The 27,236-nt window shown below is 41.9% G+C and overlaps 2 protein-coding genes across 4 annotated transcripts in view; one reads left to right on the top strand and one right to left on the bottom strand.

The window, feature by feature from the left end:
- Window positions 1-25,194, bottom strand: part of cmss1 (cms1 ribosomal small subunit homolog) — a 44,730-nt gene extending 19,536 nt beyond the window's left edge. Inside the window, exon 1 of one of the 2 annotated variants that reach the window (XM_049594570.1) lies at window positions 25,080-25,194. In XM_049594570.1, the coding sequence (XP_049450527.1) occupies window positions 25,080-25,128 (49 nt within the window). In that variant the 5' untranslated portion in view covers window positions 25,129-25,194. The remainder of the gene's footprint in view (window positions 1-25,079) is intronic. The other variant, XM_049594571.1, reaches the window with a different exon arrangement.
- LOC125899919 (filamin A-interacting protein 1-like) lies at window positions 1,428-20,196 on the top strand. Of its 2 annotated transcripts, XM_049594594.1 has the most exons (4): window positions 1,428-1,640; window positions 2,521-2,691; window positions 5,487-5,665; window positions 16,984-20,196. In XM_049594594.1, exons 1-4 carry the CDS (start codon window positions 1,443-1,445, stop codon window positions 19,514-19,516), a joined length of 3,081 nt encoding a protein of 1,026 aa, XP_049450551.1. In that variant the 5' UTR covers window positions 1,428-1,442; the 3' UTR covers window positions 19,517-20,196. The 2 variants fall into 2 exon arrangements, 1 of the variants encoding a protein (XP_049450551.1); XR_007450785.1 differs by lacking the exons at window positions 1,428-1,640; window positions 2,521-2,691; window positions 5,487-5,665 and adding an exon at window positions 15,243-15,413 and having other exon boundaries at window positions 16,984-17,119.
- Window positions 25,195-27,236: the final 2,042 nt, after the last annotated feature.

The raw sequence follows: 27,236 nt of genomic DNA, 5'->3' as shown, positions 1-27,236 counted from the left end.
TTCTTTCTTTAATTCTGGGCCTCTGGACAAAGAACAGCACATTAAAACAAGATATAATAATTGTGAGTTCACGCAGTATTAGAGCGGTCCTGTACTGACTGTACGAGTACAACAAGTCTTGATAGTTTACAAGTGACCTAATGAAAACTCCTCAGCAATTGTGTTAAGAGCTTCCATCATCCTTTCCTGTCGCTGAAAACAAGTGGACTAAAGGAACGCAGGGACAGCTAAGACAGCTTCATCTGTCTTCCTGATTGATACCGAGAGGGTATCAAGAGGAAAGGAGGGAGGCTGAGATCGTCACTCTTTCTTTCCATGCGGAGGCCAAGAGAAAATACTTGTACGAAGACACCATCTATTAAGTAAGCCAATACTCTCACATGGATTCTGAAGGACGGTATTGAGCTACAGTTTGAACCACCTAGAGGGCTTGCTTTCTGTTTGGTGTTTCTCTTGCACAATGTTTGTCCCTTACGTACCAGTATTCATCTTGGTTAGAGAGACTCAAGGTTGCTCGCAGGCCGTGTTGACGACAAGCAGATGCTGCCTGTCTTTGTGTATGTGTGCTTGTGTAAGAAAAAGAACGACGGAGCGAAAGAATCTCATTGCTTTCCTGCTCGGTAACAGAATTTCTAACAACGCCAGTAAAAGGTCCGAGGAGGTCTTAATAACAGTCTTAAAACAACTGCAGTGAAATTACACACCTCTACTTTTTTTATGCCTCACCTAATTGCTTTTTTTGCAATTTCCACTTGATGGGAAACACAAGGGCCTTTAGTAACTTATCTAAAGAAACCTGACCAATAACTAGGGAATAATAGGCGTTCCCGGCCACTGTGAGAGTTTGGACTGGAGAAGCAGAGCTGTGGAGCAGAGAGATTACATCATCTTTCACTAATATGAACCTGCTTGCTTTCTGTCTCTAAATATGGGATGAGAACACCAAGTAAGAGAGAGCTGGCAAGCTAATGCTGCTTAACTGATTTGCTTCAATAACACACACATGCCACAGACACATCTCGCTCTCATGTGGTCAGTAATCATGGTCCTACTCTCTGGCAACCTCTGGTCCTTTGGTCTGCCAAGCTGACAGTGATTGCTGTGAATGTGCTAAGAGTAAGACTATGAGATGACATAAGCCTCACACAAAGTAATGCCAGGCGCAGGCCTATCCGTTTCAGTAACACTAACTGTGATGACAAGGAGCCTTCTGACTTTGGATTAGCCCGCAAAGGCTTATATAATCTGCATCAGCCGGTCACTTATTAAAGCCACACAATAACCATTTGTACTGTGCAGACACATTGCCTGACCCTGTTCAACCTTTTGGATCAGAAGCACGAGTTTCTCTTTGTCCCCATGTTCAGCTGCCACCTCTAATCATTTCTTACTCTTCACTTCTTCCCAGGAAAACAATGCACCCACTCGGCAAAAGCGTCAACATGGTTTCCTGGAATCAAGATGATCCAAAGAAAGACAGCTCAGCGCCTCCCTTTCACCTTGTGCAGCCCCCAAAAATCACTATTCCAAAGGCAAACAGGCGAGACAAGAAAGAGAGGTGGGAGGGCAGACGTGCAAGAGACGACCTGTCCCGTGATGACTTGTTGTTTCTGCTCAGTATTCTGGAGGGAGAACTACAGGTAGGATGATTTGTGCACATCCTGCATGCACATTCAATCTCACTTAAAAGTCACATTAACTTCACAAAGTAGGGATGCACCGATTTACTGGCCAAACATCAGTATTTGCCTTTTTGACTGTCATTGGTCTATCAGCAAATAAGATTACATTCACCAGTGGCAGTGACGAGTGTTTTTCCTTTGTTTCACATCAGTTTTGCACAGGCTAAAAGGCAGAGCTCAAGACTAACGGCGCCCTGTCATCCCAAAAACAACAAAAAACGTAACAGTAAACTACCTATTGATGCATTCACCCTATTGTTTCCCTGATAACGTTGCATGTGAAAATCCATGTTGACGGCAGGAGAAGAGCTAGTTAACCTTAGCTGTTAGCAGCCAGGGGCCAAAACTAACTGCTGGCAGAGGTTGCACTGAGTTACATTATGATGCGTTCAAGCTCTTTTTGGTAAAAATGAGTATTAGGCAAAGGTAAATCATAATGTTGTCATGATGTGTGCAAATGTAATCTTGTAAAATTTTGTTTTGGGTGAGAAACTGGAATAAATACAGATGTATAAAGAAGAAATTTGTTGATGTGTTGACTCATTTAAATATATATAAAATACATATTAGAGAGGGAATTATGATATTATATATGGTAAAAGGCTAAAATGTTTTTTTTTTTTTTTAGTGAAAGACTGTTATGTCAAAGGTTGTTTCATGAAGTCAAGATGTCAAGACATCAGCATCAGTATCGGCTGTCGGCCACATAGATATTTAAAACATTGGTATCGGCCCAGAATTGTGCAATTGGTGCATCGCTAGCACAAAATATTGAGTGTCACTGTCATAAGACATCTAAATTAAACCCAGCACTCAACTGCAATGTCTGTCACACCAGGCCAGAGATGAGGTAATCGCTGTGTTGAAATCGGAGCAGACAGACTCAGCTCTACTGGGGGCCCAATATGGTTTCAGCAGACCGGAGAAGGTGCTCCGTGCCCTGCAGAGAGACTCCCTCCGGGCCCAGCAGGACCACCAGCAGGATGTGAACAAAAAACCAATTGCTGAGGTACCAACAGCCAATAGCAAGAGACTAGACACCATATGGAGCTGGTGATCAAATTTAATGAGGGGAATGCATTACTGTCTGACAACAGAACATCTCTTGTTGCCACATCATTGCACAAATTTGTTATTTTACACTACAGGTGTTACATGCGCTGAATCTATTCTTCTGCAATGACTATAACTCTGTCAATTTAATTTTTTTTTCCACTTATTTCTTACAGTGTTATTTCTTTATGAGAATACGTTTCTAATGAAAACGTTTCTTAAATCTCAAACATTCATAAAAAACAACTTGGGTGAAAAGATTCTTGAAAATTGAAGGTTCAGTGTGTAGGATTTAGGAGGATATTTTGGCAGGTGTGAAAAATAAGACAGGAAGTTGTCTTTAGTGTATAATCACCTGGGAAAAAAAATGGTTATGTTTTCATTACCTTAGAGTGAGTCATTAATATCTACATAGGGAGCAGGGGCCTCATTTATAAAAGAGTGCTTAGGATTCATACTAAAAGTTGACGTGCGCCCAAAAGCTGAAAATGGTGTGCGCCAAAAACATAATCTGATGTTTGACGTTGATGTGCGACATAAAGAATCACATTTATTAAAGGTGGAGGCAAAAAGGAGTATGTGCCGGTGCCATCTTGTGCAATTACGCACGAAGGTCACCGCAGTATTTATATGTTTATGGCAATTAGTCTGATCAGACCCCCGGCCTGAATTACAGCATGAACCAGTGGTATCCCTGTCCCAAAATACAACGTGTAATTTGAAATACAATTCAAAGATGAAAGTGTAATAGGCGAACACGTTTCTTCATGCCAGTTTTGCCATGAACAGCACATGTCTAAGTAGGGCTGATGAAATGAGTGTAACGGTTGTGCTTAATGGCTGTATTTCGAGACATGATAAATGCACTGGAAATATTTAGCTAAATAAATAAATATATTCCATGCAGTCACGCCATCCTCTCCCCCTCCTGCACTCACAGAGTGGACAATGAGACGTTAGAGGCAGTGCGGATTAAATACATATTTAGAAAGAATTTCAATTAAGGATTTGAGTTGGATTTTACATCGTTTTTATGAAACAATTATCACTCACTCCAAGCGCAAAATAAAGCTGCTGGATTTAATTTCGATGATAACGTGGATCTAAGGTGGATATAGCGTGACATTAAATTTGTGTGAGACATCAATAAAAATCTGACTCCACTTCTCCACCTCGCCGTCTGCATTGCCACTTCCCAGTGTCTTCCAAAATGTGCGCACGCATGACTCAGAGTTTGCTTACAGGTACACATATTCTCCCGCCAAGTTTATTTTTATAAATCACAACCTTTGCGTGGTAAGTGGCGTACGCCACTTTCAAGCCCCGTTTTGTGCGTAAGCAAGCTTTATAAATGAGGCCCCAGGTCCTTATCTACAGAGCCTGCTCCCTATGCACCACCTATGTTTCTACAGGAGCCCAGAATGGACAAACCAAACACTGGCTCTAGACAGGGCCATTCACAGTTTTGCATTAGTCACTGCACTTAGTAGCTCCTCTGTGTCAATCAGCGTCAGAAAAACACTGATTTCGTAATGTGAAACTACTTTATTCTGTGTTTTTACCAGTTTAAATCACCCTGTTCTTTTTTTTGTTGTTGTTGTTGTTTTTTGTTTTGTTTTAAGAAAGAAACCTCTGCGGATAATTCGGCTCCCAGTAAAAACCTCCTGAACAATGAACACTGAAGGAATTCTAACCGGGAGAAGTTTCAGCTGGTTGTAATCTGCAATCCTCACCACCAGATGCCACTAAATCTTTTAAGAGCTTTACATGCCAAAATCCTCACACTGATAACTAGGGCTACAACCAATGATTATTTTCAATGTCGATTAATCTGTGAAATATTTTGTTATTTAACTGATTAGTTTTTTGGTCTAAAAAATGACAGAAAATGGTGAAATTGACTATCTTAAATGTTTTGCTTTGACCAAATCTAGGGATGTTTTTAATTAAGCGTTAACTGACAGTAAGAATTTTGACATTTAAATACTATCAGTTAAACAGTAGATAAATTAAATATATTATACTGGTTCTACAGGTGGAAATGATAAGACAGTGGAGTCTGCTGCTACCCAGGCTGGAGCCCTACGCCACCACCAAAGCTATGCCATTATGTTGCTCCTGCAGACAACTAGAGCACCCCCAAAAAGTTTATAATCCAGAGGTAGATGTGGACACCTATATGAGAGATGATACCCCCTCATTGGAGACTATTTCTCTTCACTGGTGGAAAGAATCAGTAAACAGTTAGTTAGACATCTGCCTAGCTAGTACAAGCTAATAGAGCATCAGCAACTAACATCCAAGGCCGAGCCGTTAAACGGTCCCAAGAAAATCACACCAACACCAAAATGGCTTGACTCTATTGTCAGACCATTTGAATGACATTAGCCGTTTGATGCTAACATTTAGCCCTGTCACTTTGTGTGTGTGCTGAGCAGGTGAACTCTCAAGGTCCCAAGTGTGGAGCTCATACTCCTGCTGCAGTAGTGTCATGATAAACAGAGAGAAAGAGAGCGGGGCAGGGAGGTGCTGAGCAAAGCAATATGCTACACACAGCTCTATGGAAAAAACTAAATTAGCATTGAACCACAAAATATTGACTTTTTCCTTTCTTAAAAAATAGCTCAGACTGATCAATTGATTATCAGAGTAGATGGTGATTAATTTAATAGTTGACAACTACTGGATTAATTGATTAATCAGTTAATCTCTCTTTACAGCCCCCTGTGTTGTTTTCCCCTTTTCCCTCAGCTCAACCATTTGGTGGAGTCCCAGAAGCGCTCATTTGAACGGATGCAGCAGCAGCTCCTGGAGGTGTCCCGCTCTCACAGCAGCGCCCTGCACAGGCTTCAGGAGCAGGAGAGCAGCCACGGGGCTTTTATCCACAAGAGTCACTGCCTTACCACTCTACTGGAGGAGGACAGAGAGAGGTTGGTGCACCAAACCCGAGAGGTTCAGATGATTGTTTAAGCAAAGACAACACTGATATTTTCCATTTCCCACTAAATCGCTATCCTGCCTTGAAGCAAGACTTGTAGAAACATCCACGCCTTTCAGAATCAGAGTGTAAAAGAGATGAGGATTTACAGCTAGCGTAGAAGAGGCTAAGGGATTAAAGTATTTCAGCGCACTGGAACAAGCCAGATCTGAGCTCTGTGATGTACACTTGTGCAGGCTTAGATTCTTTTAGTCTATGTTGGTCTGTAATGCTCTTCATGGCTGAGTGAGAGAGCAAAGGCACTGCTGGCTGCTGCATTTCTACCACCCCCAGTGTATGTGACCTCAAGACTGTACTTAGAGTTACTCCACTCAGACACAGTCCATTACATCCTGGACTTGGTTGGACCTTGCGGCCAGCCTGGCTCTGTTCACTCTCCCTTGTAAACACATAAACATGCACTCACATGCAATTACATGTACAGTCTAAATTGGCACCCTCCTGCCCAATTCAACAATACCGCACAGCACAGAATAAAGCCTTCTTCTAAACCGAGCAAATGGCCTGATGGTTTACTTGTGGGCAGAAAGATTCCCTTCAGAAATAGAGAGCATATTTAGATGTGGCCTACGGGTACAGCTAGGTCTAGGCAAGAAGGTGGTCACTGGTTCTCCTATGCAATTTGAGGCCCACAACGGGGCTGTTGTGTTGAAGTCCCGGGTTGTCTCGGCTCATGTACCATCTGAGTCCACTCTGTAATCTAGCTGCGTAGAGACTGGACCCGCACTGGGCCCACAGCCTTGGGAGGAGACTAGTTGTCTGCATCTGTGTGCCAAAGTGCAAACGTTTACTGATCCACTGCAGGCACACACACGCAATTAAAGACCAAAAATAGCCATGCCAGTAGAGTGATTAAATTTACTAGAATTCTGCCTAGTCAAATACAATGTGGAAACCCTAAACATGCACACATAAAGGCTTTGTGGTTCATCTTTGCCTAATGATGATTAATACATGAGTAGACAGCATGTCTGTGGTGCAGTTTGAACCCTGTGTGGCTCATACATTCCTGACTGTTTGAACACAGAGGATTTTTCATCTCCTGCCCGCCCTCCTTTATGAATTCCTTTTAAGAACTTGCGCCGAAAACATCACACTTGAACTTAACACATAATTTGAAGTTGCAGTGTTAGCTCGGGCTGTGGGGTATTCCAGCGGGTTTTGGGTTCTTCTCCAACCGAAATAATTTCATGTTTCTCAACTTTTACATTTCCCATCTTCCTTTTGGTGGCCATTTATCTAGAGCTTACATAATTAGACAATATATCGGTTAGCAGTCCTGCAGAGCCAGACCTATCTTCACAGTGCAGTGTCAGCGCTACAGAGAGGCCTGGAAGCACACATTATCATTCAAAAACGCTCTAGGTTGTTTGTAGTTCTTCGAACCAAACATAATCGTTCCAGGCAGCGGTAAACCCAGAATGCAGTGACAGTGCCCTTGCAAAAAAGTGTAAAGGCGGAACTTATTTTGGTGGAACATTTGCACACAGGGAGGCGAGCACTGTCATTAAAATGGCTAATTCTCCGCACAAAAAATAGTAATAGACTTTTGTTGACCGACAACTTCTTAAAAGACAAACGTAATTTGATAATCGGTGCCCGACAGGTTAAACATGGTTATACTTTAGCTCTGGAGGAGCTCATTGGACCCGTTAAAACCACAGACTATAGTCTAGCTGTGTGTGGCTCTTGCAGAGCATTATTAGGACAATATTACAGAGGTTTGTGTAAAGTGGAGTAGATCCGTACATTGGTGACGACAATCTCACTTTACCTGCCAGGGTAAAATTTGTGTCAAAATCAACTCCAACTGGTCGTTTTGTAAAATGGATCAACATCGGGTATGAGAGTCTTGCAAGATGGAGTCCAGGCTTTTCCGAGGTGCGTTTACAAGTTGTCGTGTTCGTTATAGATTTTTGTAAGGCCTGCCTTAGTGCATGATCCAAGTTTTCGTCAAAACTTGCAATTTTCAGCGTGTATGTTGTTAGCTTGGAGGTTAGACAGCAGAAGGGAAGGAGAATCTCAGTAAAAAAAAAAGCCTATCGATGGCAGGTTAATAGCCAAAGTCCACATACAGTGAGTCAGACTAATCGATTGGTAGACAGCCAGAACATTAGTATGTAACTTTTGATCATCAAATAGTTGTTTCAGTATCTTTTGTCAAGAAAAAATGCCAAACATGATCTAATATTGCTCTTGGCTTGTCTTTCTTGGTAGTAAACTGACTATCTTTATGGCTATTAAACAATCAGAAGATGTAATGATGGGCAATTTTATAGACCAAACAGTTACTCAATTAATTGGGAAAATATTCAGCAGATAAATCAATAATGAAAACCATAGTTGCAGCTCTTCTGTGATGCCTTAAAACTCAATAAATGGCCTACTCCTCTCTGCACATCCACAATCAGTCCACACAGCAATGCTCTCTTGCCTGTACATATTTATTTTTGTTCTAAGGCACACTTGGAAAAGAGTTTATACTCCCATTCTTTCTGATCCGCACTGTGCTGCAGCTTCTTTGAGCTTGGCACAAATAGGTTTGAGCTGAGTCAATGCTTGCATTTATCCACAAGGTAAACAACACACGGCACATGGCGATACAGCCAGTCCCTTTCATCTCCCTCTCCATCCTGTCCCTCTTACATCTCGCACTGCAGTAGCCTAAATATTTAACTGAAAGAATTTCCACTCCTACTCCAAATCCTCTTCAACTATCTTTCAATCTCCCTCCCCGTTTCTTTTCAAAGCGTACGCTCTGAGCCAAGAGAGCCACTCAGCCCGGCTTAAAATCAGCGCCCCTCTCTCCCTTTTTCATTTCCCTACAAAAGTAGCTGCACAAGGTGCCATGTGCACAGCAGATGACCTGTTTTAGCAGTGAACTATACAGTAAATTCCAGTCACGGCATATAATCACTTTTTGCCATAGTATGATCCTGGTTGCGTGTCAAAGGATGATTACATCTGCACATCACAATGCAGCAATCTGGTTGTTCCAACCTCAGCTATCAGAACACACTCTAAGACTGTGTGTTTCCTATGGCCTGTCACCGAGCTGACAACATTTCAGCATTAACCGCACACACATGTTCAACACACCAAAGACATCCGTGCTCTCATCTGTTCACTTGAGTTCTGACTCACACACTTTTCACAGACTTTATCCTGCACCCGCAAACCACTTTTAAACTACATCATGTTTTCACTCCCTAATTGATGTGGCCTTCTCATCAATACATCATCAATAAGTGCTACAGATGCAGGAATGGAGGGCAGATGATCTCAAAAATATTTAAAAAGACTAAGAGTCTACAGCTGTGTTAGAGGCTTAACTTTTGGGGAACTGTCATGTCTTCCATCTTTATTATACCATCTATGGGCAGGCTAAATGCTCACAGTGGCCATGCTGACATGCCCAGGCAAAGTAGTTATAATGTTTAGCATTTTAGTTTAGCATGATAGCATACTAGCATCTGCAAACTAGCATTAAACACAAAGTACAGCTGAGGAGGCTGATGGAATGTCATTAGTTTCACAAATGCTGAGTCGTAAACCAAAGCATTGGACACATTTGGATTTTGACCCAATGATTAAAGGCCGAGGGATGACAATAGTTATTACAATTCATCCTGAGGGGAACATGAATGTCTAAATTCCATGGCAATCCATAAAATTGTTGTTGAGATATTTCACTCAAAACCAAATGGTGACCTCATGCAGGGCTAAAGGAAAGTGCAGTGAACCACCAACATCATTAGAATTCATCCTCTGAGGAGCATTAATGAATAAATATATTATTTTAATAAAAATGATCCAATATTGGTTCAGAGATTTCACTAAAATGTCTACCTGCTGGTGGTAATAGAGGAAAACTCAGTTGATTTTTCTCTTTTGGAAACCGTTAATGTCAGCACAGAAGTTAATACCTGCCCATTTAGTAATTGCTGAGATATTTCAGTGTGAACCAAAGTGGAGAATGATCAACCAACAGAGGGACAGACTGACATTGCTATCACTAGAGCTGCACCACCAGCATAGCTAACAAGCAGACGGTGAAAAAACAATCTGGCTTGGTTAAACATGGTGAAGGAAACATTTAATAAATTTTGCTCAAAGGAGAAGAACCAAGTAAACTTGGCTGTGCCTTAGCGGAAACCGACAGCTGTTCTGTCCATCCCTCACACTCAAACACATCCACCATCTGCCGGCTCAGCCAATAATGTGTCAGAAGAAGATGTGCATAAATTACCATAGGCGTCTGGCAGCGCATCGCAAGCTGTTGGGCCCATTTATTAGCCATACAAAGCATATGAGGTCAGTTTATTCATCCCTCAATTTTATTAAACCTGCTGATGAATGAAGAGAAGAACGCCAGGATAGGCTGCGTGAGCAGCTGCTTTTCTTTATGCATCTTCAATATGCCTTTTCTGTGAACCTGTACAGCATCATGCTTCATACAGCTAGAGGATATGTCAAATGTCAGCAGCTAAAAAAACTCAGTAACTCCAAATTACACCCCTGGATGAAAATAGGAGCTACGACAACAGAAGCAAGAGAGCTCCTCTCATATAAGGGGCAATGTTTGAGGCTTTTCTTGGAAGTGCCTTTGAGGGAACGGATCATGCTTGTAATTGAGGACAAGCGCCGCGGATTGCCAACCCCTCCTCTAAGCAAAACAGGACCTCATGAACTCTGGTCTGGGAGTTGGTCTGTGGAAAGGAATTGCGAGGAATGAGGAGCATTTCTCTCTCACATTCCACAACCACAGAAATATCTTATCTCACTAAGACCTTATGAAAGATTCTTTAGAGTCAGGACAGAATAATCAAGCACTATGATTTAGTATTGGTACCCTTATCTAGTCTGCAGCTACAACTACTGGGGCCCATAGCTGATAATCAATTTGCAAGCACTTAGAGAGAAGAGCAGCGAGACCAATTCCTAGTGTTTGAACAACACATTACCGTGGAAACCTCTTACAGTGATCACGTCTGTCCAGATGAAATTGATCATTACAAGCCCATGATTACGTTAACAGATTTTTCCTCTCTTTTTCTTTATTTCTCATGCAGGTTGCCATCTAACTGACATGTGTATGTTTATTGGATAAAGATTAAGTAATGAAACAGACAGCTTTGCTATTTGATGAATTTTATTGACTGTTTAAAGATACAGTGCAGCTGTTACAGGGGGCATAACATGACCAGGCATTATTAATCCACCTGACGATCAGGCGGTTTCAACCACTGGTGCTTCCCTGTGCACATTAATTTTCTGTCTAAATCACTAACCTTGTTTCTTGTTGTTTAAGTAGACTACTCAGTGCAACCCTAAGGACTTTCACTGCTGCATGTTGCTGGCTCGTTTTTGGCAGTTTGTCATGAGACTGCATTTTTCATTGAGTGCAAATGACTCTTTTTCTCATCATGATTTACACTGTCATTCCAGTCTCAGGTAGCCAACCTGAAGCAGACATGTTATTATAAGGCAAAGTATAAAAGGATTAAATAAATTAACACCCAAAATAAACACTGTAGATGGACTTCTTGATTATTATGAGAAAAATAGGAATGATTCTCTCCCAAGACTTGTAATCCATACAGGCTGTTGATCATTTTAAGCAGTTCCCACTGTATGAGTTTCCAAGCCTTAGCATTAACAAAACCAGTTATCAAAACCAGTAACAAGTCAAAATAAAAAATTAGTTACTACATTGATCTCTGAACTTTGAAACAGGCAGCACAGTTATAATCAATTAATTAAGTGATTAAAGGGAAAGCCTACAAGGAGCAGAATAGTGGCCTTACATCTTTAACTTGTGTGACTGGTGTGGTCAGTAACTCTATGGGCTATATTAAGGCAGCATAGTGTCTGATGGGAAGAATTCACGTGAGCCTGCAACACAGTTGATTTGGGATAAATGCTGTAGATACTCTCTACATTTCACTACATTGGTGGCTTGAGAAACTGATAATATAAAGTGCTTTGCAATAAAGCTGCAACATTTTTTTTTAATTAGTTGCAAACTCATTTGATAGTTGATTCATCGGTTTTAGTAACTTGTAAATTCTCTTATTCTAGCTAGGGCTGCCACTAACGATTATTTTCATTGTCGACTAATCTGTCGATTATTTCTTCGATTAGTCGACTAATCATTTCATCGAAAAATGTGTTAAAATGTTGAAAAATGTCAGTCTGTCTCGCCCAAACCCCAAAATTACGTCATCTAATGTCTTGTTTCATACTCACGCCAACGGGTTTTAGTTCACTGTCACGGGAGAGTGTGTAAAACTGCCAATATCTGAACGTAAAAAGCTGCAGTAAGAGTATTTTGGGGTACTTTTATAGTACTTTTCTATGAAAAATGACTCAAACCGATTAGTCGACTACTAAAATAGTCACCGATTATTTTAATAGTCGATTAGTCATCGATTAGTCGACTAATCGTGGCAGCCCTAATTCTAGCTTCATAAATGTGAGTATTTTCTTCACTCCGCTATGACAGTACACTGAATAGCTTTGGGTGGAGGGCAAAACAAGAAATTTGAGTTTCTTTACAGACCAAACAACTAATTATCAATTGAGAAAATCATCGACAGATTAATTAAGAATGAAAATAATCATTAGTTGCAGCCCTGCTTTGCTATAAGAACAAAGGTGTTGAAGTGGAAACTCGTCAAGCAATGTGATAAGTGATGACAGAGTATCATCATCATCACCATTATTCAGTCATCCTCAGACGAGCCCTAGATCGGCATCTCCAGTCATCTCGACCCTCCGTGCATCTGGCTAGTTTGCCAGTGCATTCTGCTCCTGCATCTTTCTTTCGGACATCCACATATGTTGACATGGGACGTCCTTGTGAACGATGTCCATGTGTTGGCTCCCACAGCACTAGTTTGCTGGCTGGGAACTTCTGGTGTCTCTATCAGTGACCGGCCAGTCTCATTCTCCTGGATGCTATTTTCTTGGTCACCCTACACAGCTCTCTGTATCGATTCTTGATGATGCCATGGATGCCCTGGTTGATGTTCAGTACTGCACACAGCATTCTGCCGTAGCATTTATCCAGGGACCTCTCCAGCATTCACCTCCATATAGGAGAATGGGCTCTATGGTTGCAGAGAAGAAGCTGAGCTTGGTATGTCGGGAGAGGCTGGATTTCCACACACTGGCCATGCAGTTCAGAGCCTTCCACACTACAGCCCTCCTTACTTTAATGTCCTGCTCTGTTGAGTTGATCAATGAGTCGAGGTATTTAAAGTCATTGCCTACTTTTAGAGCACCATTTGATGTCCTTAGAGGAGGATGACCTCGGTTTTCTTGGCATTTCGCCTGAGACCAACCTTGGCACACTCTGTCTACACTCTAGTGTAGACAGCTCCTGTGCTCAGATAGCAGGCTGATGTCATCTACTTAGTCTCTCTCTCTACTTAGTCCAGGTCTGTTAGGACTACTGCAAGGAAGGCCTAGACCTTAGTGTTCAAATGAGGCCGAGTTCCTGCTCGTGCCCACTGATGGCCCACCATGAGTGCATAGTCCAGGACTACAACGAAGAGGAAGGGGGTGAGGGTATCTCCTTGCAACACCCCTGCCTGGATGTCAAACTGCTCACCGTTGCCATCTGGGGTCACAACCTTTGCTCTTGTACCCGTGTACATGGTCCCTATGGCCCAGATTAGGTTGGGAACGACACCGCAGGCCTTGAGTATCCTCATCATTACGCATCTGTGTATCAAGTCAAATGCCTTTTTGAAGTCGACAAAACACAGGACTGCTGTCAGGTTGTTCTTTTTCACCTCCCCGATGATTCTCCTCAAGGCCAAGATCTGGGTTGCAGTGGCTCTCCCCTCTCTGAAGCCATTTTGGTTCTCTCTCAGGTGAAGGTCAATGGTGCATCTGGTTTAGTGTCTGCGGTTGTACATCTTTGCAATATACATGTTAGACTGATGCCACAATAGTTGTCAGGTTTTGACAGACCTCCAGCTTTAGGCACTGGGATGATGCTGGTGAGAGACCGCATATCAGGCTTGTAGTTTATCAGCAGAGTAAGGTTACAAATATCCAGGATGACGTCATTAAAAGCTCTTAAAGACCTCAGGTAGAGTGCTATCCGGCCCAGTATCTTGATGTTTTAAATGCTTAGAAACTATTTTCCTCCCATAAAATGTGTTTTGTTAGCACAGAGCGACTGAAATTGGAGCTGACACAAACTTTCAACAACCATGGAGACATTGTTTGCACATTTATAAACTATAGACCGTCTTTTCTGCAGCACAAATGTTCGCCACTGTTGCACAACCTCTCAGTGCTTTCCTTAAATATTTGAGCAATCTCTAAATTTCCACGCCTGGTGTGAAAATGCTTGAGAACATAAATGTCTAAAAGTGAAGTTTAAGTGTGTCTTTTAAGCTGTTTTGGACATTCTTGTGCGGTGACGACATGACACAGGGGAAATAGCTCTCCTTTAATTGGGGACTAGACGGGTTTGCTTGACAGAAAGAAATACCACCAGGGGTATATTTCCCAGTCAAAGCTAGGGACGAGGAGCCACACTGCGAGTAACTACTCCTAGAGGGGAACATGAGTCACACAGAGACCTATATATATTTGTTTTCTCCTGCAGCACTGGTGGTACCATCATCTGGCAAGATAGAACATCATAAATCTTTCCGTTATGATTTTTGTCATTGTTGTCGTGACAGATGAGACTAGCAGCAAGAATAATGAGAGTATAATCTGTCATCCCTCTCTGCTCCGCTGAGCACATAGATTTGACTTGAGTAATGCCACGATAGAACACAGGGATATAGGAGAAATTGATGATGGCAAGAGAAGGGTAAAGATGCAAGTTACAAAAACAAAACTGCAATTCTTACCCAAAAGCAAAAAGAGCAGGGTGAGGAACAAAATGATGAAGAGAAGGAGAAAGAGATAGAGAAGCAGAGTGGGGAGGAGAAAGAGAAAGACAGACATATGGATGTAATTGAGGGCCTATGAAGTGATGATGTCATCTCACAGTCAGGTTATCAGGCCTCAGGCAAGGCAGCTACAACTCACAAAACATGTCTCTCTTCTTAAAACACATGGGAACACCACACACACACACACACACACACACACAGAGTACAGTATGCATGAGCTACAGTTCCTATGTCATGCCAAGTTAGGCCTAGCACTTATGCAGGCATGGTTAACATGTTTGCTCAGGCTAATCCTGCAAACTGAGTGTTAGCCTCTCTCGTTTGAATTGTGATTAAAGCTTTAGCTTTCTTCGCACACTCACACACATACACAAACACATTCTGTCCTTCCCATTAGCCTCTTTGGCATGGCTACACAATGACCTCATCTGGAATGGGCTGAACTCCAGTAAAAACACACACACACACACACACACACACACACACACTTAAGCACACACACTTGAACACACATACACACACACACACTGAGCAGTAGAGCCTGTACAGTCCCATATAAGGACTTGCTGATGATGTAATGGGCGCCACTGACTGCGAGTGAGACTCAGTGTGCAGAGCACTTCTCATAATGTTTGGTTTTCCGGATGGAATGTCCACATCACTGGGATCTCCGGGAAAGGGAGAGGTGAAGAAGTAGAGACGATTTATTCTCCGAGGATTTTACAGGACAGAGGCCAACGGCGCTGCACAGCACAGGTAGGAACAGTCACAAGTCTTGTGAACAGCGGGGAAGATATAACAAGTATTTAGAAACATGTGACACTTTAAAAAAAATTGCTTTTTAACCGCAAGATGCTTTTCGGGTAAAGTAAGTGGTGTCCAGCTCTGCATAGATCCGACAGAAGAAAACCAAATTGAGAACAAGTAACAGTGCACTTGAAAACGTAAATTTAAAAGCAATGAATTAAGTCTCACTGAAACTTCTACACTGAAAATTTAATTCTGAAGTCCTAACTGTTTGCGACTCTTTGTCTGTCCAAAAGAAGCATTACTGACAAGACAATACAACTAAAAGTGAGACCATTTAAAAACCAATCTTGACGTTAGGTAGTGTAGCCTGTTAATCTATGTCTTAGAGCAACATACCATCAATTTTCAGACCAGCGATCAATTCCATTTGGGGACGTTCGGCTCTTTGTTAATTTAATCCATCCACCCACACATGCATGCATATTATAGCTATTGTTGACATCTACCTCAGTAGCAAAAGTGCAAAAGCTCTAAATGTTACATTTATAGACCCTGTTCTCTGGGAAAAAAATCCTTAAACACAATGTGGATACTAATATTTTACACTTAACATCAGCTATGCTACATATCTTATCCACAAATCAATAGTTTTCTACAAAACATACTTTATTGGCAAATGATTAAAAAGGGAAAGAAAAAAGGCCTTGGGAACATTTTCTACATTGAAAAAACAAGCATCTAAGCATGTAGATCTGATTATTAATCCAAGTAGACACGAATGTCTGCATTCTGGATACCTCCAGTATGCAACACACACACACACACACACACACATACACACACACACACACAAGACTTATTCTGAAGCGTAAATTTCAACTGGTGAGAGATCACTTTCAACTATGCCAAGGTTGCAATAACACATGACATAAAATGTACCGTGTGCATTAAGTGCATTTCTGCATTGCTGGTATGCATCTAGGGAAATGCGGGGAGTGACAGCACTTGGTAAATGTGGCCTGTCTGTAATTACTTATGGAACAGGGGGGAATTCCTGCCTCTCCTAGCTGGAAACGGGGTAGCACTGGAGGTGCACAGAAGGAGGGTGATTGGGTGCAGTGTCGAGGGTACTCAAGGGTAGAGGAACTTCTTAATTAACAAACGCTCCCTGCCAAGGGACCATCTGCCGCGATAGTCTAAACATCCAAGAGAGCGCATGCTGCCTGGAGAGACATGCAAAACAACATGGAATTACATGAACTCTACATGTTTTGGAGTTTGAAATAGGGACACTCAGAAAGATGTAGAAAACAGAAAAGAGTAGGCCTATTACAAGCTTCTGGAGAAGTTTGAGCAGGAAGGAAATTTTATTTAAATTCATCCGAAAATTTAAATAAATGTTTATGCTGGATATACACAACTTAAGAAATCAATTGTGTTTAAAAGTTGTGGCCAAGAGGTTAACTATAAACACAATTAAGTGTCCTTGGAGGCTGAAATACGAGTAAATTACACAATAAACCAGGCCACGACATAAGTTTGACATTAGCGTAATTTGTTTTGTTTTTCTCTACAGACTCAAGCTGCTGATTGTTAAGGAGAGAGAATACCAAGAGATAAAGGAGAAGAAACGTGAAAGAGAAATATCAACTCTAAAGGACGAGCTGACCAAGCTGAAGGGTTTTGCACTGCTGGTTGTAAAGGAGCAAGAGTGTCTGAGTGAGCTGCTAGAGGAGGAGAGGGGTCGCATCCAAGAACTGACCGCCATCACTGACCACATCAAGCAGGAGGTCAGTGCCGCTAACCCCGGCACAAAGAAGGAGGAGCACATATCTCTGCACCATAATCAAGTTTCCATCGTCCACCAAAGCCAGAGCACCATGACAGCCCCAAGCCTGCTGTCAGAGGTCGAGGTACTGAGGAGAAGAGTCGTGGAAATGGAGGGAAAGGATGAGGAGCTGATACGTATGTGGGAACAGTGCCGAGATCTGGACCGCAGACTGGCGAGGGAGACCAGCCACTGCCGTAGCTTAAAAGTTGAGGTAGATAAACTCAATGGGAGGATCAGTGAATTGGACAGGTTAGAGGACGCTTTAGGTAAGAGCAAACAGGACTGCAGTATTCTGAAGGGCAGCTTGGAGCGAGAGAAAGAGGTGAGCAAGTTGCTGTCTGGTGAGCTCAACACTCTGAAAGTTAGGGTGAGAGAGCTGGAGGCCAACGAAGGCCAACTGGAAAAGAGTGAGTCGGTGATTAGGCAGGACCTGGCCAAGCTCAGGTCACTGACTGTAGCTTTGGTGGAGGACAGAAAGACCATGGCCGAGAGGCTCAGACAGGCTGAGGAAAAACTCAACAGGAAGGAAGGCAAAAGAAATGAGCAAAGCAATTTGGCAACAATGACAGAGAGACTGAGAGAAGAGAGGCAGCAGGCACTGAGGTGTAAGGTAGATTTAGAGGAAAGGATTAAGGGCATAACAAAGGAAAAACATGAGCTCCAAGACAGATTGAAAACAGAGGAGGAAAGGAACGGAGAGCTACAGAGTAAAATAACCATAATGAAGAAAAGGTTGCAAGTCTTAGAAAACAGGAAAGAAAAAGAGGAGAAGTACACATACAGCTCTATTCCCAACAACCATCACTGCCAAACAGAGGACAACAAAGTAAAAGAACTGACAAGAGAGCTAGATGGACTGCGAAAGAGACTACAGGACAAGGAGGTGTTGGAGGAAGAGCTGATGAAGGTGGAGGAGGACTTTGAGTCCCTACAAAAGAGGTTCAAGGACGAACAGAGGAGGACTCAGGCTCTAACAGAGGAGCTAGAAGCCGCAAAGAGGGAACTCTCCAGATACGAGCAGGCAGAGAAACAGGAGGTCAACCAGGAGCACCTTCTTCTATGCCGTCTTCAGAAAGAGCAGGTTAAGTCCAGACTATTAGGCAGAGAGGTGGATGCCCTGAAGGAGAAACTGCAGAAGCTGATGGGAACTGAGGAGTCCATTTGCAGGGTTCAGACGGATCACTCCGTGCTGCAGAGAAAGCTGACCCAGCAGGAAGCCAGTAACAGAGAGCTGGCCAGAGAGATGAAGGAGCTGAGTAGTGAGCTAGACAGGCACAGACGAATCAAGAATCTCACACCTGGTGCAAACAGACAACTTTTTTCAGACCTTCATCAGACCACCAAAGAGGTTCAGACTGAGCCAGCAGATAGCCTGCCTCCTGACTACAGCGAGAAACTCGATAAAGAAATTGAGGATGAGGATCCAAACCACAATGCAGAAGTCATAAAAAGGAGAAGCTCTCTTGTCAACAATCTGAACAGCTTAAACAGCGCAAATAATAACGTCAGCCAGTACAGCAGTCATTCAGCCAATGGTGTAGATATGCACCAAACGGTTAACGGAGAGGTGATGTTAACGCACACACCGGGGCAGCCCTTGCACATCAAAGTAACACCACATCATATACTCAACACAGCCATGCTGGAGATCAGCAGCCCCACTGGAGACGCAGCTACGTCCTACACCAGCACAGCTGTCATCCCAACAAGCGGGGCCTCACCTAAACAGAGAATAACCATCATCCAGAACTCAGCTCTGTCTGCAGTTAATTCCAAAACCCCACCTTCAAGCCCTGACCGCACCATCTCCCCACTTGACAGCACACCCATCTCTCAGGTGATGAACCCAAACTCATCGCGCTCTGCAACACCCGACCACAGCTCCCCCATTCAGATAGTCACAGTCCGGACCTGCTCTCCAGAGCCAGCAGACGCCGCGCATCAGACCGTCTTCTGCAAGACGCCAGAGCGACAGAACAGCTGGCAACATCAGAGGTCCAACAGCACCGACTCAAGCCCAAGCATCATTGCCACGGAGGATAACAAGATCCACATCCATCTGGGGAGCCCCTATATCCAGTCTCTGAATGGTATGACCCACAGCATTCCACAGCCTGCTGGGCCATACTATGTCCGACATGAGCAAAGGACTCAAGTGCTCGCCAACGGCTGTCATGTCAAAGGTGTTGGCAAGATTACAAGTAGCATCACTATATCCCCTGCTACCTCTGCAGCTTCACATTCCTCTAATATAACAGTAAGTGGCCTTTGTGATTAGATGAAGATGTATTCTGAACATATATTATCATGTTTCACTCACATTCATGGACAGAATCACTTCCTCTAACGAAAACCCAGAGTTTGTTGTATTTTGCCATAATCATCAAATAAAAGCTTTGTGGTATTTGTCCTATTAGAGCCTTTGTAAAGCCGACTTGATCTAGCGTGTGTGTCCATAGACTTAAAGCTTAAACAACCCTTTAAATATTGACTGTACGACGTGTGTGTAGTGTCTGTGCGAGAGCTAAGTGAGACATCATCGCAATCAAATGTGTGATGTGCTTTTTTTTTTTTTTTTACAGTTTTCTGTTTCATTATTGTTTCTTTCTGTTTATTAAAAGCATTTGTGTTGATTTTACTTATTCGGCTTGAATACTTTTGAGAGGAGCTTGACATCATCACATCTATTAGGTTACAGTTGGAATAAGGAACGACAAAAAAAATAGGGTTTGATGTTTCTTTTCTCCCAGGCTAACACCACTCTGCATAGCGCAACACATCCAGCACATATCTGATTATTTGACACATTTTGTGTTTGCTAAGTTTGATTCAAAAGTTGAGTCACCCACTATCTCAACCACAGCATAATTCCTCAGAACTGTGTGCGTGTGTGTGTGTGTGTATAAGTGTGTGAAACCTCCTTCAAATATGCACTGGAAAACTCGGCTCATGTTTTTCTGACACAATAAAACTCGGAACACCTAATGATGGTGAGGCTGTTCAGGTTTTATGGTGGTTGGACTATTAAGATCCTTTCCTTTTTTGGTCACAAATACTAAAAGTAAATTGTAATTATCAGTATCTTAACAAGTTTAAAATTGACACCTGATATATAATTACATCCATTTTCAACTTTTGCACATATCCATCAACACATTTCACTAGCTTTTCCTCATTTACCATCAAAAAAGCTTCACTATGTGAGCAAAGAGCAGCAGCTGGCATGCCATTCCTGGTCAGTCTTGTTTTGTTAGCCACTTATGTTGCCACAGCAGTTAGAGTATTCAGCACATGCCAAATCCTGCCAAGTAAACCTCCCAGCGCAGGCAAAATGATACAGTTTCTTTCATGGTTGTGTTGATTTGCTTACTTTATGAACATTTCCTGATTTCCTAACAGTTTCCTGTGGGTACTATAGTCAAAACTGGACAGTGGTATGATAGTCACTTAAAGGAATAGTTTGGATATTTTGAAGTGAGGCTGTATGAGGTACTTATCAATAGCCAATGTATAACATACAGTAAATGTCAGTCAGCACACCCTCAGTTTCAAGAAGCAGGCAGGAAAACCACCACAGAAGCTAAGCAATGTACTGCTGTAGACAGGTAGAATATTTTAGCCACCTAAAAAAAAGTCCCACCTGAGAAAATCAATATCAGTTTAAGTGTACGCTATATTAGGAATATTTTTGCTGCTTTACCTTGCCGTCAGATGTGGAAATGAAGCTATTATATCGCTCTTTTCAAAGCCAGACTCCATTGAGAAAAACAGTGATTTAACATCGTTGAACACAGGAGCCTTCTGGTATAAAGTTGCCTCAATAGGTTACTTTGTTTGGGTTATTGTGTGATTTGGTGATTTAAAGGGTAATTTAGGATTCACCAAAGCCACACATTAACACAAACTAACTAACTAATCGAGGTAGCAGTTGACCAGCAGCTCCTGTGTTCAGTCAGCTAAAATTACTGTTTTGGTGAACGGAGTCTGGTGGTTTTCACTAGATCATACATTGGGAACTAAAGCCGCTTCCCTGTCGGATTGGGCTATCTGACAGGAAGGTCAAGCAATGAAAATACCCTTAATATAGTGTACACTTAAACTGTTACAGATTTCTTTAGGTGGCTAAAATGCATTTTGCTGCTGCCCCCGTCCACAGCAGTGCATTGCTTAGCTTCCTTGTCTCTTCCAAGTAATCCTGCCTCTCCTCCAGACATCTACTGTAGACATGGTCAGTACCCCATACAACCCCACTTCAAAAAATCTGAGCTCTCTTTTTCAATGGTAATCCAATACAAACAAACACAATAGACTTAAACCAATTTTAATGACCATTTTGTTGTTAAACAAAATGCCATGCAGGGGAAGGAGACCTATCCAGAATATTAAAAAGGTAAGATGGTAGCCAAATACAATGGAAAAGAGTTAAACAACAGGAACCAATTAATTAATAATTTAAGATTATCCAAAATTATCCATTCCATGTTTTTATTCATTGACGTATATCCTCTAAAAATGTCTATTTTTATTTGATTGCGAACATAAATAATCTTCTGTCTTTGTTAAGTCCATTGGTCAACATTTGTTATTTTTAAATGTGCTCTATAAACACACTGACTTGACATGATTATCTGTATTTAGGTCAGCCAATTCCTTTAAATAAACAGGAGGCTAGTATCAACTCTAAAACCTCGATCACAGCAACAGATGAGCTTTTCAAACATCACAAAATATATAGTTACGTAGTGTGGCAGAAATAAATGGGCTGTTAAACAGCTTAAATAAAAGCTGTGATGAGCTCATCTAAATAAGAAACTAGCTGTCAGTATTTGGGGAGACACCATAAGGTTTCTTGTGCTAGAGGAGGCTGGCAGAGGCCTGGCATAGCAGGTATATAATGACAAACACGGAGAAACATTAACCACGGTGACGTCACTGGTTGGCAAGGTGGAAACCAGATGATGCATTTGATGACAGTTTAGTGCAGACTATAGCGTGACAGAGGCCTCATGAGAATCTTTGTCATTAGTGAGAGCATTTAGCCACAAGACACATCGCCATAAAAGTCATGCTGCGTCTCACGAACCTCCTCTTCATTCTTAAGACTTCAAAGTCAGTCCCATGCTCTATCCAGCAGACTTCAACTCTCCTTTTCTGTCCTGTCAATTCTCAGTCAGCCTCACAGCCTTTTCTGTCAAGCAGCGCATACAAATGCGAGTGAGGATGGGATGTCAGTCAGGGGAAAGGGGCCAACTTAGGAAAACAAAGAGCTGCACACTCAATATAAAGATTACATGGATTTATATAAGTATGGTGATGATGCTTTTTTATGATTCTCACAAAAGGGAAAAATGCATGCCGTCAAAGCTCATTACACCATGGTGAGGCTGAAGTGTTCACACCAAACCAGTGGCCTTAGATTCAATTTTCAAAAGGCACACACCACAACATCTTTACACAAACAACAAATCACAAAAATGTAAGTACATCTGCAGGAGTGAACATTAGGTGAACAACTCCTAAGAGATAGTTATGCTTCTTTTCTCTCAGATTCCTCTAGGGTCGCTGAAGAAGCCCGGCCCAACAAGGATTCCCAAGACCAAAGGATTAACTCACAGAAGAGGCAACAGAGCTCCCAGTACAGGACAGAAAAATGTTAAATCTACCTAAGAGAATACAGAGAAAACATTGACCTGAGAATGACCAACAGACCTGCGACTGCAACGTGTTTAATACCACTTTCATAATAAAACATATCCAAAGTACATTAAAGAACTGCGATTTAAATGTAGACATCTGGGCAGCAACATGATCAGTTTATATTCAATGGTCACTTGAATATAAACTATACATCTATCGAGAAGAGAGAGTCAAAAAACTGCTTCAGTGCATGTCAAAAATGTAGTGACTGTAGTAAAAATAACCAACACATGATTCCTTATCTTAAAGGATGTGTTACAAATGAGTAAAGAAAGTGATGCCACATGCTGCAATGAAAAATCTGTCAATCTGCTCATCTGTAAAGGTAAAAAGCAAGATGGTAGACCATATTTTCAACAGGTAATGTGTTTTTGTTTTTTTGTCACCCACACAACAAACACCACCTTACCTAACTATCATAAAAACTGAAAACTTAGAGGGAACAGTTAAGTGTTCCTCCTTCCAATTTGATTGAAGACTGGAGGAAAAGCAGAGTATAATTCAGGCCTGCATAACATTATTATATATTATTATGTTTGCTATATCATATTCTATTAATTTACCATAAAGTGTGAATTTGTATCACTTTCCTCTTTTGCATAAAAGTGCACAAATAACGAGCTTGGTGAGTGTGCATGTGTGTTTGTGCCAGTAGTGGAAGAAGTATTTTTTTTATTTGAGCAAAAAATCTCTATTACAAGTATAAGTCCTGATTTTTAATTTCTACCTCCATAAAAGTATTAGCAACAAAACCTACTTAGAGTATCAAGAGTAAAAGTACTCATTAGGCAGCAAGATGGCCCCTGTCATATCATTTACTGTACAATCTGAATATTATCACTGTGACATTTCCATTTATGTTGTAGCTAATGGAGGTGGAGCTAATTTTAATTAACGTACTTTACTTATGTTACTAAGGGTAGGGGAAAAAATTGTTACAGCATAGTATTGCGATATTTTTGTGTGCCAACATCGAATTGTCACACAGTGCCAAGTATTGTTTTTTTATTATGTAAATTATTGTTATTACAAATACAAATTAAACTTAAGGTATCCTACTAGTATGATATAATCCAAGTGCTTTTTCAGTCCACTTGATACAGTTTGCTGCAAAAAAAATGGGGTGAGATGAACAGATGTTCTCCTTTGGGGACATAATTTACAGGCGAAAAAAGGTAATAAATAGATCTATATCACAATATATTTTATCGCAATACTCAGCATATCGCAACATATTTAAAATGGCAATAATATTGTATCGTGATAATATCGTAACGTGGATCCTCTGGTGATTGCCACCCAAAAATCAACTAAAGCAGTCAAATAAATAGTGTGAAATAAAAAGGACATTTTCCTGTGAATTATAGTGGAGTAAAGAAGTATAAAGTAAAGTTTAAAATCTAGGTACTCAAGAAAAATACATCAAAGTGGGGGACAGAGATCTTTTAAATTAACGTTTTATTGTTATACCTCCTGAAAATACCCCTTGTATCATTCTGCAGGGCACCGCATCAACACTGCTGTCTAAAGCAATCAGGTCAATAATCCTTAAGGTACAGGACTGCCCTCTATTGGTATGCAGGGTGCATGGAGCTATGAGGGATAGCCGCAGGGAGCTTCCTCTGTTGATGTATCAAGATGAGGATGAAATAGAAATGCAAAAAGTCATGTAACTTACAGAGACGAGCTAACTGTAAGCTTCAGAGGAAGGCGCAGGACATGACACGACACACTGTTACAGCAACATCAACTTTACTGTAGTTATTTACTGTCATGAGCCACACACACACACACACACACACACACACACACACACACGTGTTTACACACCTTATGCTCCTAACAACTCGCGCTAACAACGCTAGCTTTCCCTCTGCTAACAAACTCCAGCTAAGCTACACGGTAGCTCACTACACTCGTTGCTATGGTAACTGACACCAACGGTTCATAGAATGTAGCTGAAGTTAACAGCAACTTTACCACCGGCTAGCTAACGTTAGCATACAGTTAGCAACAACAGACTTTTCCTGTGACATCTACAAGCTAACGTTAAGATCTCACGGATCAGGGTACACCAAAACCTCCCGGACCATACGTTTAAGAAACACTTAACAAAATAAAGTTACTAAAGTCAAGAAACATACCTGATTTACCCTCGTGCGCCCACCACTCGTCACCCAAGTCGTCTCCCATGTTCCTCAGCTAAGCTAGCAGCCCGTCCAATCAAATCTACCGCTGGTAGAGAGCAGAGGAGGGGTGTGTTCAAGAGCAGCACGTTTTAAAACGTAAAGTGTGTGGCTTAAAACGCTAAGGGGACACTGTGAAAGTTAAACGGAGAGACTCGTTATCACCACAACATAAGTTAAACACTAGTTACGGTAGATATATGTTGGGTTTTCCATGGAAAACTTCATAACAACATGCCTGACTTTCTTGGTAAATAACTCCACCTTTTCGAATTAGGGCACTGACTGTGTCGTCTGTCTACATTTGCCTTCCTGTACAAATCATCTGTCACTGTTAATGTAAATCCTGCAGGCTGTACAGTATATTAACATGCATGTAAGCACATATTGTACATATTCACACTGCAGCCCATAAGGGGGGCACTGGCCACTTTATTAGGTACACCTTGGACATTGTCCAAGATGACCTAGCCAATCACGTGGCAGCAACTCAATGCATTTAGGCATGTAGACAAGGTCAAGACGACCTGCTGACGTTCAAACCGAGCATCAGAATGAGGAAGAAAGGTGATTAAATGACTTTGAACGTGGCATGGTTGATGGTGCCAGATGGACTGGTCTGTCAGAAACTGCTGATCTACTGGGATTTTCACACACAACCATCTCTAGGGTTTACAGAGGATGGTCCCATAAAGAGGAAATATCCAGTGAGCCAAAATGCCTTGTTGATGCCAGAGGTCAGAGGAGAATGGCCAGACTGGTTCAAGATGATAGAAAGGCAACAGTAACTCAAATAAGCACTGGTTACAACCAGGGTCTGCAGAAGACCATCTCTGAACCAACAACACGTCCAACCTTGAAGCAGATGGGCTTCAGCAGCAGAAGACCACACCAGGTGCCACTCCTGTCAGCTAACAACAGGAAACTGAGGCTACAGTTCACACAGGCTCACCAAAACTGGACAATAGAAGATTGGAAACACGTTGCCTGGTCTGATGAGTCTGGATTTCTGCTGCAACATTCAGATGGTAGGGTCAGAATTTGGTGTGAACAACATGAAAGCATGGATCCATCCTGCCTTGTATCAACGGTTCAGGCTGCTGGTGGTGGTGTAATGGTGTGGGGGATATCATCTTGGCACACTTTGGGCCCCTTAGTACCAACTGAGCATGGTTTAAACACCACAGCCTACCTGATTATTGTTGCTGAGCGTGTCCATCCCTTTATGACCACAGTGTACCCATCTTCTGATGGCTACTTCCAGCAGGATAACATACCATGTCACAAAGCTCAAATCATCTCAAATTGGTTTCTTGAACATGACAATGAGTTCACTGTGCTCCAGTGGCTCCCACAGTCACCAGATCTCAATCCAGTAGAGCACCTTTGGGATGTGGTGGAATGGGAGATTTAACACCAGTTCTTTCACATACTTGTGCACACCACCCTGTCTGTATCTAATCCTTATTTGTCCAGCTTTGTTGCCTTGTTTCCTACTGTTATGTCTATTTATGTATAAGCACATTAAGAGCAATGCTGGCTCAGATGGCTCAGACTCACACAGTTACAGTGCTGCTAATGCAGCAGGTCTCTTTTTATCTTCATAATAAGATGAGCAAGCGAAATAACCCCAAATTGGACTTATGTTGTCAAAGCTGCTACATGGTTGCTTGGGAAAAACTCAACTCTGTATTTTTTAATAGCAAAAAGAAAGCTGGCTGCCTTGGCAACAGTCTTTCTGAATAAGTTATGACAAAGCATGTCAATTTAGTAAAAATAGGGCAGTTCTACTGTTGACTGGGTACCTGGTTATAAAGATAATCTGTCTATAATCTGTTTGGAGTGCAGACACATGATTGCAAAGAAAGTCAAAAGACTTACTGAGGCTTAGGCGCACAAATGAACAAAAGCTTACACAAAGCAATAGATAGAGACTGTAAAATAACCAGCAGACAGGGAGACAGTGTCTGAGCTCAGTGTTCCGTCTCTGCACACAGAGCAGAAAATAAACTTATACAGAGGCAGGCGCTGCACGTATGGTTTAGTGCACTCACAGCTTTGCTCTGTGTGCTTATGTTTTGCTGCTCACAATTTTTGTAATCTATTGCAAGTAAC

This window comes from Epinephelus fuscoguttatus, linkage group LG13, assembly GCF_011397635.1.
Source record: "Epinephelus fuscoguttatus linkage group LG13, E.fuscoguttatus.final_Chr_v1".
NCBI classification, from domain to species: Eukaryota; Metazoa; Chordata; class Actinopteri; order Perciformes; family Serranidae; genus Epinephelus; species Epinephelus fuscoguttatus.
Note: the sequence above shows the minus strand (reverse complement) of the source record. Positions and strands in the feature narration are given on the sequence as shown.

Coding starts and splice junctions, on each gene's coding strand:
- LOC125899919 (XM_049594594.1), top strand. CDS start 1,443: ATGGTTTCCTGGAATCAAGATGATCCAAAGAAAGACAGCTCAGCGCCT. Junction 1,641..2,520: donor TTCTGGAGGGAGAACTACAG/GTAGGATGATTT, acceptor CTGTCACACCAG/GCCAGAGATGAGGTAATCGC. Junction 2,692..5,486: donor ACAAAAAACCAATTGCTGAG/GTACCAACAGCC, acceptor CTTTTCCCTCAG/CTCAACCATTTGGTGGAGTC.